The 13824-nt window shown below is 32.3% G+C and overlaps 1 protein-coding gene across 5 annotated transcripts; it reads right to left on the bottom strand.

Moving 5' to 3' along the window:
* Positions 1-5599: 5599 nt before the first annotated feature.
* On the bottom strand, positions 5600-12601 carry LOC120073347 (N-acetylglucosaminyl transferase component family protein / Gpi1 family protein). Of its 5 annotated transcripts, none has more exons than XM_039026136.2 (12): positions 12245-12533; positions 11508-11733; positions 10785-11019; positions 10621-10691; positions 10389-10529; positions 10211-10311; positions 9902-10123; positions 9288-9782; positions 6868-7298; positions 6314-6407; positions 6037-6213; positions 5600-5938 (listed from the first exon to the last, which is right to left on the bottom strand). In XM_039026136.2, exons 2-11 carry the CDS (start codon positions 11679-11681, stop codon positions 6084-6086), a joined length of 2094 nt encoding a protein of 697 aa, XP_038882064.2. In that variant the 5' UTR covers positions 11682-11733; positions 12245-12533; the 3' UTR covers positions 5600-5938; positions 6037-6083. The 5 variants fall into 5 exon arrangements, with proteins under 5 accessions (XP_038882064.2, XP_090168413.1, XP_038882061.2 ...); XM_090312287.1 differs by having other exon boundaries at positions 11508-11658; positions 12245-12502; XM_039026133.2 differs by having other exon boundaries at positions 10621-11019; positions 12245-12601.
* Positions 12602-13824: the final 1223 nt, after the last annotated feature.

Here is a 13824-nt window from a genome sequence, read left to right as displayed (position 1 = left end):
TAAAAATTGATATCCCAATACAACAAGTTGTCACTAATGAGTCTGTGATATGCCAGTGGTAGACCAATAGGTTCCAAAGATAAAAAACCTCGAAAATGAAAATAATTAATAGTGAAAAAGACTTGGTTGAGGATGTAAATACCCATAAAGAAATCTTCGACATGACTAATAGGAAAGGTGAAATACCTAAAGATAATAATGAAATTTCAATAAACTATGTCATAACAAGAAAAAGATGAAATTGAACTAATATAATTATTGACAACATTTTTGCGTATAATGTTGCTCTTGATATTATATCTGAAAATGAGGATCCTAAATCAAAATCTGTTGAAGAATGTCGACATAGAAAAGATTGGCTTCAGTAGAAAGAAGCAATCAAGGCAGAATTGAACTCACTTTCAAAACGTCAGGTTTTAGGACCAGTAGTTCGAACACCAGAAAGTGTTAAACCTGTGGAATACAAATGAGTATTTTTGAGAAAAATAAATGAAAATAATGAGGTCACAAGATATAAAGCAAGACTAGTTGCACAAGGTTTTCCACAAAGACCTGGTATTGATTTTGAAGAGACGTATTCTCCGGTGATGGATGCAATTACCTTAAGATGTTTAATTGGCTTGACTGTGTATAAAAGTCTGAATATGCCTCTTATAGATGTAGTCACAGTATATTTATATGGACCTCTTGATAATAATATTTATATGAGAATCTCATAAGGATTTAAGATACCTGAAACATATACATTGAATTCCCGAGAATGGTATTCAATAAAGTTACAAAGATCACTATATGGATTGGAACAATAAGGACAGATGTGGTACAATCGCCTGAGTGGATATTTATTGAAAGAATGATATCAAAATAATCCAATATGTCCATGTGTTTTTATAAAGAAATCACAATCAGGATTTTCTATTATAACTCTATATGTTGATGACTTGAATATAATTGAAACTACTGAAGAGTTTTCAAGGCCAATAGAATATCTTATGAAAGAATTTGAGATGAAAGATCTCAAAAAAAACAAAATTTTTTCTTGATTTGCAAATTGAGCATTTAGCAGATGAAATATTTATTCATCAGTCAACTTATACAGGAAAAATTTTGAAAAGAATTTATATGGACAAAGCACATCAATTAAATATTCTAATTGAAATCCGTTCATTGGATATAAAGAAAGATATATTTCGACTTTGAGAAGATAATGAATAACTTCTTGGCCCTAAAGTACTATATTTTAGTGCAATTGGTGCATTTATGTATCTTGTTAATAATACAAGACCAGAAATTACATTTTCAGTAAATTTATTAGCTAGATATATTTCTTCTCCTACAAAGACATTGGAACGGAATTAAGCATATACTTCGTTATCTCCAAGGAACAATCGATATGGGTTTTTTTTATTCAAATAAATCAAATTTTGATCTAGTTGGTTATGTAGATTCTTGATATTTATCTTATCTGCACAAAGCTAGATCTTAAATAGGTTATCTGTTCACATGTGGAAGAACTGTTATATCATGGCGATCGATGAAATAGACTATAACGGCCACTTCCTCAAATCATGCTAAAATCCTTGCAATTCACGAGGCTAGTCGAGAATGTGTATGGCTAAGGTCAATGACTCAACACATTCGTGAAACGTTTAGGTTGTCTTCTAATAAAAATCTTCCAACATTATTATACGAAGACAACACAGCTTACATAGCCCAAATCAAGGAGGATATATTAAAGGAGATAGTACAAAACATATTTCACTGAAGCTTTTCTACACTCATAATCTTGAAGAAAATGGTGACATCACTGTACAACAAATTTGTTTGAATGATAACATGGCAGAATTATTTACAAAGGCATTACCAACCACAACTTTTGAAAAATTGGTACACAACATTGGAATGCGGCGACTCAGAGATCTTAAGTGATGTTTTCATGAGGGGGAGTAAATTTATTGTATTCTTTTATGAGTATGTATTATATGAAATACGTAATCTTTTTCTTTCACTAAGATTTTTTCCTATTGGGTTTTTCATAGTAAGATTTTAACAAGGTATATATATATATATATATATATATATATATATATATGGATTTCTAAGGGGAAGTATTATGAATATTATAATAAAAAAATAGATGTTCATTGCTTAGTGTCCCAAAGGTCATGTGTCACCATTCATGTTGTCCATGTGCCTTGTAGTAATTCATGTTTGGTGTCCATGTAAGTCCACATCCTACTTGCCACTTTGCCTATAAATAGTGGTCTTTGGTGGATCTTAAAATGATATACCCATTGGTGAGAAATCCACACCAAATTCAACTAAAATTTTCCATTGTCCAATTTTATAATTTTAGTTTTTATTTATTTATTACTATTGTATAGAAATATTATTATATTATATTTTTCCATATTCATATTTTCGTTGTGCTCCTCAATTTCATAACAAATGAAACATTTCAATGATTTTTTTTCTTTTAAAAGTATTTACATCGAATTTAAATTAGATAAGATATTATTAAGAGTACAAGTTACATATTTGGATATTTGTAAGTATTGGGACTATAATCAATATCATACACAATAGTTTGTTTTAGTTAAGTAATAGATAGGTTAAATTATAAAATTTGATCCCTTATACTTTAATTTTAGGTATGTGTCTATTTGGTCTATAAATATTAAAAAGGAAATCAGATCCAACAACATCTCTAACTCTAAAACAGAGATCAACAAAATCTCTGTCCTCTGCCCTTTATGAGGATGATTGGTGTAATTAGTTTTTGGTTTTAATGAGACGTTATCTTTTCAAATAAACAAACACATTAAAAAGTATATAATATGTTTCTAAATTTTTCGTAATATATGCAATACATCATTGAACATTGAAAATATTAGAATATGTCCCTTATTTATTCTAAAATTTTAAGAATTACCATGAGATATAAAATTGAACTTTACCTCTGACAAGATTTTAAACTTTTAAATTTTGTGATTAATAAGTCTTTTAATTTTATAGATTTTTAAATAGGCCATAATTTATTAGACATAAAATAAAAAATCCGAAGATCTATTAAATAAAATTGAAAGTTTCAAATTCTATTCAACACACTTTTAAGTTCAATGACCAAATAGGAAAATAGAAAATTCAACGGTTAAATTTATAATTTAACCTGATCATATTACTTAACTTGTATATTGCTTGAGTGCATCTAAATTTATTTTTATATGAACTTGTGATCTAATATTAAGGGGTTGTTTGGGGGCCCAACATGAAATGGTACATCCCCATATCCTTTATCATGTTTGGAGGCCCATAATCCTATCTCACTGATTTTAATTGTTTGTGGGCCTATTTTCGAAATGTGTTTCGTATCTCACCGTCATTTTCCTTTCGTGTATCATATATTATCTCAATACTTGAACATACTCGATCAGAACTCTCCAGACATCAGAATTCTCAAGACATCAGAAATCCTCATATCTTATATCATCTCAACGCCCCAAACCCCTAAGTCTAGATAGTTACTCATTGACATTGGTAAACTTTATTCAAAGCATAAAGACAACGATTATATTTTAAAAGATATAGAGATTTGAAAAGAAAAAAATGGTGTCTCTTCTTTTGATAAAAAAATAAAATAATGCACTCTTTTGTCGATGTAGTTGGTCAACCACTTCTTAATGCTCTTTTGTCGATGTAGTTTGTTAATTAGAAAAATAATTGCTTTTTTAAAATTTTAAATAATTGAAAATTTAAAAGCAATTTTTTAAATTAAAAAAAAAAAAGAAAGAAAGAAAAAACTCAAAATTTTTCATCACAACTAAATCTTATTATTATTAGTATTATTATTATATTATTATTTTGAGAAGGCATAACTAAATCATTATTAAGTATGCACTGCTGACTCCAAATTCATATAATTGAAATAGTTTGTTAAATAAACATATCTCAATGGTTGAATTACACATTTTAACTTTAAAATTTTATATTTGTCTAAGTGTTATTTCAAAATTAAATTTTATATCTAATAATTTTTGAAAAATTGAAAAATATCAACTTTCAATTTTGTGTTTACAAATTCCTAAATTTTTAATTTTATATCAAGTAGACTCGTAAATTTTAAAAAATGTCGAATTAAGTCAAAGACTTATTATGCACAAAAATGAAAGTTTTGGAATCTATAATATATAAAATTAAAAGTTGAAGTACTTATTGGAAACTTTTTAAAATATGAAAACCTATTAGATACAAATTTGAAAGTTGAGGAACTTAAAGTTCGGACTTATTTAACACAAAACTGAAAGTTGAGACTAAACTTGTAATATTACCTATCTCAATTGAACAACACTTTCAATTATTATTATTATTATATAGAGAGAGAGGTTATTTTCAAATACAGAAAAATGAAGCAACTTATTTATAAATATGACAAAATGTTACTGTTTATCTTGAGATAGACATTAATCAGTGTCTATCACTATAGTGACATTTGTTATATTTAAAAATATTTTCCGTAATTTTTCATTAAATATATATATATATATATATAGTGTTATATTTATAAAAAAAATCATTTAAAATATATATATATATAGTGTTATATTTATAAATTTTTTCTGCAATTTTTTCATTTAAAATATATATATATATATATATATAGTGTTATATTTATAAATTTCTTACAAAATAACTGAAATAATAAATGGATATCTTTCCTCTTAGGGTATGATTATTATCTTTGCCTTTTGTTATAAACAAAGCTCATATCTTTCCAAAGTAAGATGGCTGAAAATTTTGAACATTTAATAAAAATTATATTAAATTTGGGGGAATATTTGTTGACATCGTTCAAAATGACTCGCACTCAAATGTCCTTTTCTTTTTCCCTTTTGAAACTCTCAAATGTTCATTATAGATTAAATATTGGGAGATGGAATTAATATAAGGAAATGACTCCTGATCATTGACCTCAAATTCAATGCATAATGTATTTTGAGTTTTTGGTTTTCGACTCAAAATGGTGGGGGGGAAAATGACACCATTGACTTTTTTCTTCTTATCATATTTTACTACTCTCTTTTGTGCTTTGGATGATGGCTTGCTGCTGAATTTAACTTTGTACTCAGATATTAGAAAACATAGTTATATTTACTTTTAGGTCACTTTTACCTGGGTGATATATAATCCAACAACGGTAATTTAAAAAATAAACCCCAATTAATTACGTTTGTTGTTATTTACCAGTAGAAATTTATAATCAAAACAAGAAATCTAATTAAAGAACAAAGGATTCACAATTTAATTATTTTAAAAATTGTGACCTACTACTTTTACCGTTATTATTAGTGTTACAATTATTGTTTTTGTAACAATATGAAAATCATGAATCTATCACGGTTATTATTACCTTTATCATTACCATATAATTACCGTTAAAATTAAATGGTAACAATAATAATAAATGTAACAAATTCACAATTCCAAACAAATGCAATCAACAGAAATCCAATTATGTTTGGGATTTAGCCTAATATGATCCATTACGATTACACCGATTTTCATTAGGGATCAATAAATGTGACTCTAATTCAATGGTTAAGGCAAATGCACCCCTCTTTTCCTTTTCTCTACTTCTGCCTTTTTCGAGATGTTATAAGTTTAAATCTCTAAAATATTGTTTTAGAAGTATATTCACAAATTCCACACCAACAACCCATATACAAACCATACAAATTTAGACTTTCAACCTCATTTCTCGATTCAATTCGAATACTAGAAAAGTTCTTCAAATCCATGAATATCCCCTAAAACTACTAGGGCAAAGAAATTTCTAAATGGTTGCCACAATTACCACCAATCAATAACCCCCCAACTGAGTAGGAATCTGCAACTCCTAAATGAACAAAACTTTCGTTCATGTCCGCGACCAAAAGATTACCTTCAAGCCAAAAAAAGGAAAAAGCAGAGTTCATTCCAAGCAACTTGATAAGCTCATTCTTCCAAGCTTCAACTTCAAAAAAAATGCTAAACTCTTACTCTGAGTAAAATAAACTCTGAAAGCTAGGATTTAACACGATATCAAATCAAGACGTACAGGACCGTAGCTGCCTGCAAGCAAGAATTGAATCGTGGCAGAGATGCCAATACTCTCTGTAAGGAATACACATCCATGGCATCGGTGAAGGAAGGCCAACCTTCAGTGTCGATGATGTTCTGCAGGAGCAGCATGGATAGTTGTTAGATCAATATCCAGATTGGGGGCGGTGATGTTACCGTAAGATGTGTAACACAAGGAATAAAAGCAGCTTATTACCTTCTTCCAGTCAGGACTCCATGAAAAATAGAAGCTAGTATCGACCAAGAGAAGCCAGAGAAAATATTTCTGTAGTGAGGCAGGACCAGTTCTCCTGAAGTTATAATATCACAAAATAATGATCAAATAAAATAATGAAATATAATTTTTTTTTTACACAAACTGACTACTGTATTTCAAGTTGGTGTTTCGCATACATCTCACAACTTTCTTTGCAATAACGATGCTGCGGCAACTATTCGTATATGATGCCTTGTTGATGATAGGTTAAAGGCTATATAGTTCAAAGTTTAAACTTCAAAAAATTCAAGGACTTAATCAAAAGCTGAGAATCCATATGTAAAGAAAGGAACAAAACTGTACTTTAGCCCGATAAAAAAATCCATACAATGTTCACTAGCAGAATCTACTCTAATATCAGTACAAATAGATCTCCATAAATAGTTATACTGAGAGGATCTTTCTATTTTCATAAGCACGCAGTTAACAAATCAGATTGCCTATGTTTCACCTCATTTAATACCAAATAGTCCAGTTTATGATAGAGAACTAACCTATGCCCATTAAGTTGCTGTGAAGACATGAAACCAAAACTGAACATTTCCTCATGATCATCTCCTCATTCTGCTCCAAGATCTTAGTTGGTACATCCAAGTTTTCAGATGAGTTCCTGACTAGACTACCCGTGGAATTAATGTGGCAAGAAATGATTTCGAACCATATCCCATAAGGAAATATTTTCCGCTTCACCAACCAAAGGAAAATTTTGGTATAGGGTGTAGCATGAATAGCAGAAATTATAACTTCAATTAGCAATCTGATGAAGCTGATAGATATATTCAGAATGGTAAAGAAGACGTAGAAGACTGAAGTAGTGGGTAAAAGAAGTAATAGTGGTGTAAAAATAAGCGATCCAACAATATGTTGCTTCACAGTGTAGTCATAACTATCTATTCTATTCCGAAGAGGATTCTGTTTTTGACCCCTGCAAAGAGATTCAGCATTCAGCAACATTAAACATAATTACAAGAACAAGGAAATTCATGAATTCTGACACTGATATTTAACAACGTACTATTTAATTTCAGCTGCTAGGAAACAGAAAGAATAAGCTGTATTTAGAGGTCTGATCCCACATGCTAATTCCCATCCATTTGATTAAAATATTATCCTCCTTCTACCCCATTCAAAGTTACACCTATTTTACCTCTATTTTCTCACGTAGATGCCTAGGCATTGAGACGGGGAAGAACGCTATTAGAGGGGAAAGTTTTTCAAGCACTAATATCAAATGCAATCGGCTTCTCCCAATACAGAAATATGTATTAGATAAAGTTTGAACTCAGTCAAACATCTCCGTAAAAGATAAGAAAGCATTTACGAAAATCCAAGGCTACACTAAAACCACTGGCAAAAGGCATGAGAATGGGCCAACTGGCTGCAAATTCCTAACTTCAAATGCACTATAATAACTTTCTAAAACCAGACAGACCATCAAAAGCCCAAATGTAAAATAACTAAAGAATCTATTCCTTGTGGCTATAGAATTATTGGTAGTAAATACGGAACTCATCCCTTTGTCAGGATAGCGAAGGGGGTTAAAGGCACACACCGGAACCCTTGGAAAGACATCGTGTTAGAGCTTCCCTCTTTCTCCATTTTGGTCCGTTGCATCGTGAGAAGATTAGTGGGTTGGGGATAGACCTCTTTGTTTTGCGTTCCCTCGTCTGGGCTCTGACTTTCTGGTGTGGTCAGGGAGCGATGTGTCCTTTTCTTTCGGTTTCCGTCGTCATTTATCCGATAGGGAGACGATAGAGGTTGCCTCTCTTCTTTTGTTGTTGGATGAGTGCAACTTCAGGGAGGGAGAAAGGATATTCGTGTCTGGAAGCCTAATCCTCTGGAGGACTTTTCCTATAAATCTTTCTTTAAGTCGTTGTTGGATCCCTCTCCTACTTGTGAATCGGTCTTTGATGTGGTCTGGAGGATTAAGATACCAAAGAAAATTAAGTTCTTTACCTGGTAGGTTTTGTTTGGCCATGTGAACACCTTGGATAGGATTGTCAAGGAGTTCTCGTTAACAGGTCCTTTCCATTGTATTCTCTGTCGAAAGGTGGAGGAAAACCTTGATCACCTTCTCTAGGACTGTCTATTTACAAGGTCTGTGTGGATATGCTTTCTCCATGCTTTCTCCAGGAGTTTGATGTCCAGATAGTCGGCAAGAGAGATATTGGGGGAGTTCCTCTTCCATCTGCCTTTTAGAGAGAAGGGCCGTTTGTTGTGGTTTGTGGGGGTGTGTGTTGTGTTGTAGGAAGTTTGGGGGGAACGGACAAGAGGGTGTTTAGAGGTCTAGAAAAGGACCTTAGTGAGATTTGGTCCTTAGTGAGGTTTCATGTGTCGCTTTGGGCTTCAGTGTCGAAGTTTTTTGTAATTATTCTATCGGCAACATTATGATTAGTTGGAAATCCTTTCTTTAGGGGGGTGGCTTTTGGGGGACTTATGTTTTTTTATGCCCTCGTATTCTTTCATTTTTTTCTCAATAAAAGTTGATTTTTATATAAAATTTTTTTTTTTCAAAAAAAAAAAACCCTAAAGAATCTATGTTCAGAAAGATTCAAGCATCAAAAGAGCTTTTTGGTATTGTTGTAGCAGGCTGGCAACTACCCCAGCCATCGCCCTTCTTCGGAGGAACACAAAATAAAAAAGGATCAAGATTAGCAAACCAAGGCACAGAAATTGTTATCCTACTTAGTACATAAGAGCATACTGAAATTTGGCCATTGCCTATTCATTCCTTCATGCTAATAGTGTAATAAACTTTTGTTAGCTTAAATTGGTGTCACTAGTTACAATTTCATTATAGATCAGTACTAAGTTAGAAGCAAACTAAGCATCAGGCCCTAAGCCAACAAAATGGGATAGTACCATAAGTGTCATCGGCTATGCCCAATTTGAGTGGATCTCAAAAAAGAGTTACCTGAAAATGCGCCATAAAGCTGCTAATGCCTGTATCTGCGATGAATATATAAGGGAAATAAACCAATGAAGAGTTGACACGTGGCAAGTTGCTACTGATATCAGATCTGAGGTCAATGCAGCAGGCAAGGTCCCTCCAAAAAGAATCCCCAATATAGCAAGCGCTTTAATGACATAAACAAATATAAAACCAAAGAAGAACCAAAGTGTAGACCAAATTTGGATTGCATTGAGAGATATAATGCCAAGGACTCCAGCCAATTCTATGTTTAATTTGAAACCTGCAGGGACTCCCATCAACCACACACAACCTGAACGCAGTATGTGATTTGTGATATCCCTAGCAAGGTTTGAAATGGATGAGCAAGTAAAATCTGCATAACATAACAATGCCACACCGACCACATTTCCCAGCAACACATCAGCAGCTATGCTTGTCCACATTGAATGCTTCTGTAAAGCAAATTTCTCCGCATATTCAACATTTGATAGGGACCTTCCAAGACAAACAGAATAGAAAAAGAAGAAACAGTTTATCGTCCACGAAAATGAAAACCCCATGGCATAACAGAAAATTAACAGAACCAGAAAAATGATCCAAATAGAATTTCTTACCTCATGCCACGCTCTTGAAGTATGATTGGCCAATACAAAATTTGACAACACCGAATACGGACATTTATGCATGTGGCCATGAAAATTCTTGAAACTACATTAGACATCCATAATTGTGATCCAATACTATGAAGTTTGTAAAAAAATTGAAAAGCAATATAGAAGAGAGTAGAAAGTGACGCAATAGACACAGCCAGAAGACTCCACATGAATGAATAACACCTGCAAGGAAAAAATGTTGAACATCAAACATAAGAAGTAAATATTTATAGAGTTCAGTCGCCAGAGTCTAAGCCATAAAAGAAATACCTGGCAACAATGGAAAGCTGTGGAGATCTTTTGGCATGCAAATGTCTTTCAATTGGTCTTTTAGCAGCTGCGGCACAGTTGATGGCCAAAATGACAGCATCCTGTACATGGTAAATAAGCATGTAAGAAACTACAATTCTGCTAGCCTGAAAACGAGAATCCTTAAAATTTCCATTACCAAGTCAAAACTTAGTTCCTTCTGCTTAAGTTCATCAACCCACTTTGGCCTCTTGCAAGATGAACTCTCTTGCTTGGATGAATTTGAAGGTTGCAAAGAGAAATGATGGCAGTCATATACAGGAGAATCATAAAAAATGACCTACATAAATTCCAAGACAGTTAGCCAAGATTAACTGATAAAGTATTGGGAGCAAATCAAAAGCAACATTGATTAATCATGACTTACATACGTGAACATCACAATTAGACACTTTCTGCCCGTTCCAACAAAGGTAGTCCAATTTAGGAATCCACAGTACTTCTGAGTTTTCATACTTCTTATCAGAATCAAATTCCAAGAATAGCCAATTACTGTTTCTACTATAGACTTGCCTACATTGCTCTGACAACCCACCTAAATAATGGCATTGAGAGGTGAATCTTCCACAGCTACCTGTGATGTTACCCTCACTATTCCTCCCACTTTCATAGTGATAACAAGAAGTTTTTTCTCCATTCAATACATCAATTCCATCGCTTGAAAGAACTCTATCTCTACGTAATTTTGGAACACATTGTCCAAGTAGAGAAAACACTGACTTATCGTGCAAAATTGCAGGCATGGTCCTGTTTGTATCACAGATAACTTCCTGAAAGAAGGTAATAATACATTCATTTGACTCTTTTTTGAGAATACATAATGGTTAAAAAAATCCATCATAAGAAAACAAAGAGGAAAAATATTAGCAAGTGGTCCTAATAATAAAGAATCCTATAGAAGGCAAGTTTTCAGGGACTCGGAAGAAAGCAGCTCCTACAGGAATTGCATGACTGTGACCTAGTTGATACCTTAAAAAGGAAAAACAAGGAAGTCTTGTGAAATATGATTTTAACACCCTACATGCTCAATACAAATAAATATCATATAAGACCAAACGTGTTTCTCCTTCCTCCTATCTCCACCATTACTATTATTCTTTTTTACTTTCCAGCTACTTAGCATCACGATGAACAAATTTAAAAAACACCAATTCCACTCCTCCACAAATTGTGATCAATTGATAAACACTTTTATTATATAGAGTTGCACAAATGGCGCAAAGCTTGTAACAACAGTGTGAAAAGAAGAATGATGCACCTTGAGATCACATTGGAGTTGAGATAGTGAAACATCACTACAAGTGAACGCCACTACGACATCAAGGGAATCTGAAGAAGGTATGAACCATCCAAACAAGAGACAGGAAGACGACAGTTCACATGCTAAATGCTGCTTGGGCCACCATAGCCTACACTTCCCGTTCATTTTCATCTCATGGTTATTATATTCTCTGGACTATCATTTACAACCACACTACAAAAATCTGCACGTAAAAATTAGAAATGCCAAGAAACCTAGAAAATCAAACAATCATTCTTCTAATGTACGAAGTAAACTTAAACCACTAGTATTAAAAGTAAAAGGAACTTTGGGGCCTTGGGGATTCAAGCAGTAGCCAGGTATCTAAGATATTAAATTTTAAGAGTTTTCTAACAACTAATGTTGGATGAAGATTAGTGAATGTCCGTAGAAGCTGACAGAAATTTACAGATACTACAAGACAGTAGAAAAGATATTCCACAATTGATATTGCAGGCACAATTTTCATACAATTCAAATCTTCCTGAAAGAAATAAAGGCTTCGAAGAATAATGGAAAATACAATATCGAACTGTACCCACAGTTTCACGCACAGGAGCAGATCAAAGGCACAAAAAATTGAAAATGATGATTGCAAGAACTGATTCGGAGAAATAAACAAGATAAGCGGGTCCTCATAATTTGATTTCAGAAATGGCTAAAATCGCTGAAACTATTTCGAAATCAAGAAATACCTGCACGCAGTGATATGGCCGCCTTCGCCTGCTAGCCGCTGTGAAGCCCTGCCAGAAGTGAAGGGTTATCGAGCGAGGCGAGGCCACCAGATGCCGCTACCAGAGACAGAGAGAGAGAGAGAGAGATGGAAGCCGGCAGCGGCTAAGAGACGGTCAGATTTGGGGGGACGCCGATGGGTCCGAGAGTACAACGAAGAGAATTGTGAGAGAAGAAGAAGAAGCCAGAAGTTGCCATGAGCATAAATGTTTTTCTTTTTCTTTTTCTTTTTCTTTTTCTTTTTTCCTTTTTGGAAAAATATAATTTTTCAAATTTTTATTATTTTAGTACGAAAGTTTGAGCGTGTGTCTAGGTAAAGTATTCACTCCTTATTTCATTTGAGGAGTTAGTAGTGTCTTAGATAAATTATAACAAAGAGTGTATTAGTCAAAATATCTACTAATATTACTTTTTAAATTTAATTGCATATATGACACATACTCACGAATTAATTTTAGATGTTGTTTGGGGTGCTGAGATGATATAGAATGTAGGAAGTTATGATGTTTAGGGAGTTCTAGTGTCTGTGTGTACAAAATTGTTATGTTTGAATTGATATATCTATGTTTGGGCGTGCAGAGTTATTCTATCCGAATTCATATGTCTGTGTTTGAATGTGCATAGTTGTTATGTATGAGTTCATATGTCTTGTATTTGGGTGTGCAGAGTTGTTATGTCAATGCTATCTGGTTCAGTTTTTGTAATCTATTATAATTTGTCCATATGAACACTGTTTTTTTTTTTTTTTTTTGTAAATCTTATAATCCAATTATTGTATCCATCATATTTGGAATAAGACATTAATTGCATTTTTTTATTCTTTTCAATCTCAAGATATGGTATACAGTTCAATTTTATATTAAAATAATTAAAAATTATTACATTGATAATTTATATTAAAATAATTAAAAATGATTATATTAATTACTAAAATTTATTAAGTCTAAGTAATATATTTATATTTATTAATTAATTAAGCTATATTTTTATTGTTCAATCTTCCAAAAATAAAAATCTCATAGTTTTGCAAGGTAACTTAGGTAACTTCAATATTAAGAAGCATGTAAACATTAAAAATAAATGAAGACAATGCAAATACTCATAAAAAAATTCAAAAATTAATAACACCAAAATTAATATACCAAAAATGTCAAACAATCCGAGTAATGTATCCATTGTATAAGTAACACACCAAAATTACCAAAAATACAATTGAAATGGAATATAGGGGAATACACACTAACCTCAAACTAACTTAATATTCCATATGAGTTTTGACTACATAACAAAATAATAATAAAAAAAAAAGTTAGGAAAAAATCTAAAAATCTTTATAATGTAGGAACTAGGAAGAGAACTAGTTCGAATAGAGAAGTACCTATGCTACTTTTATGAAGTACAATATGAATGGAGTCCACAGGTTGTCGGATCAAAACACAACGAGGTACCCTACCACCCACCAAACAACCAAAAGTTAGAAACTTAATAATATGAAAATAACAAAACCAAACATTATAAAGTAGAGAAGGAGAAATCGAAGTTA

The sequence above is a fragment of the Benincasa hispida genome, chromosome 3, assembly GCF_027475165.1.
Source record: "Benincasa hispida cultivar pf3 chromosome 3, pf3_genome.v1.1, whole genome shotgun sequence".
Lineage (NCBI taxonomy): Eukaryota > Viridiplantae > Streptophyta > Magnoliopsida > Cucurbitales > Cucurbitaceae > Benincasa > Benincasa hispida.
This window is presented reverse-complemented; position numbering and strand designations above follow the sequence as displayed.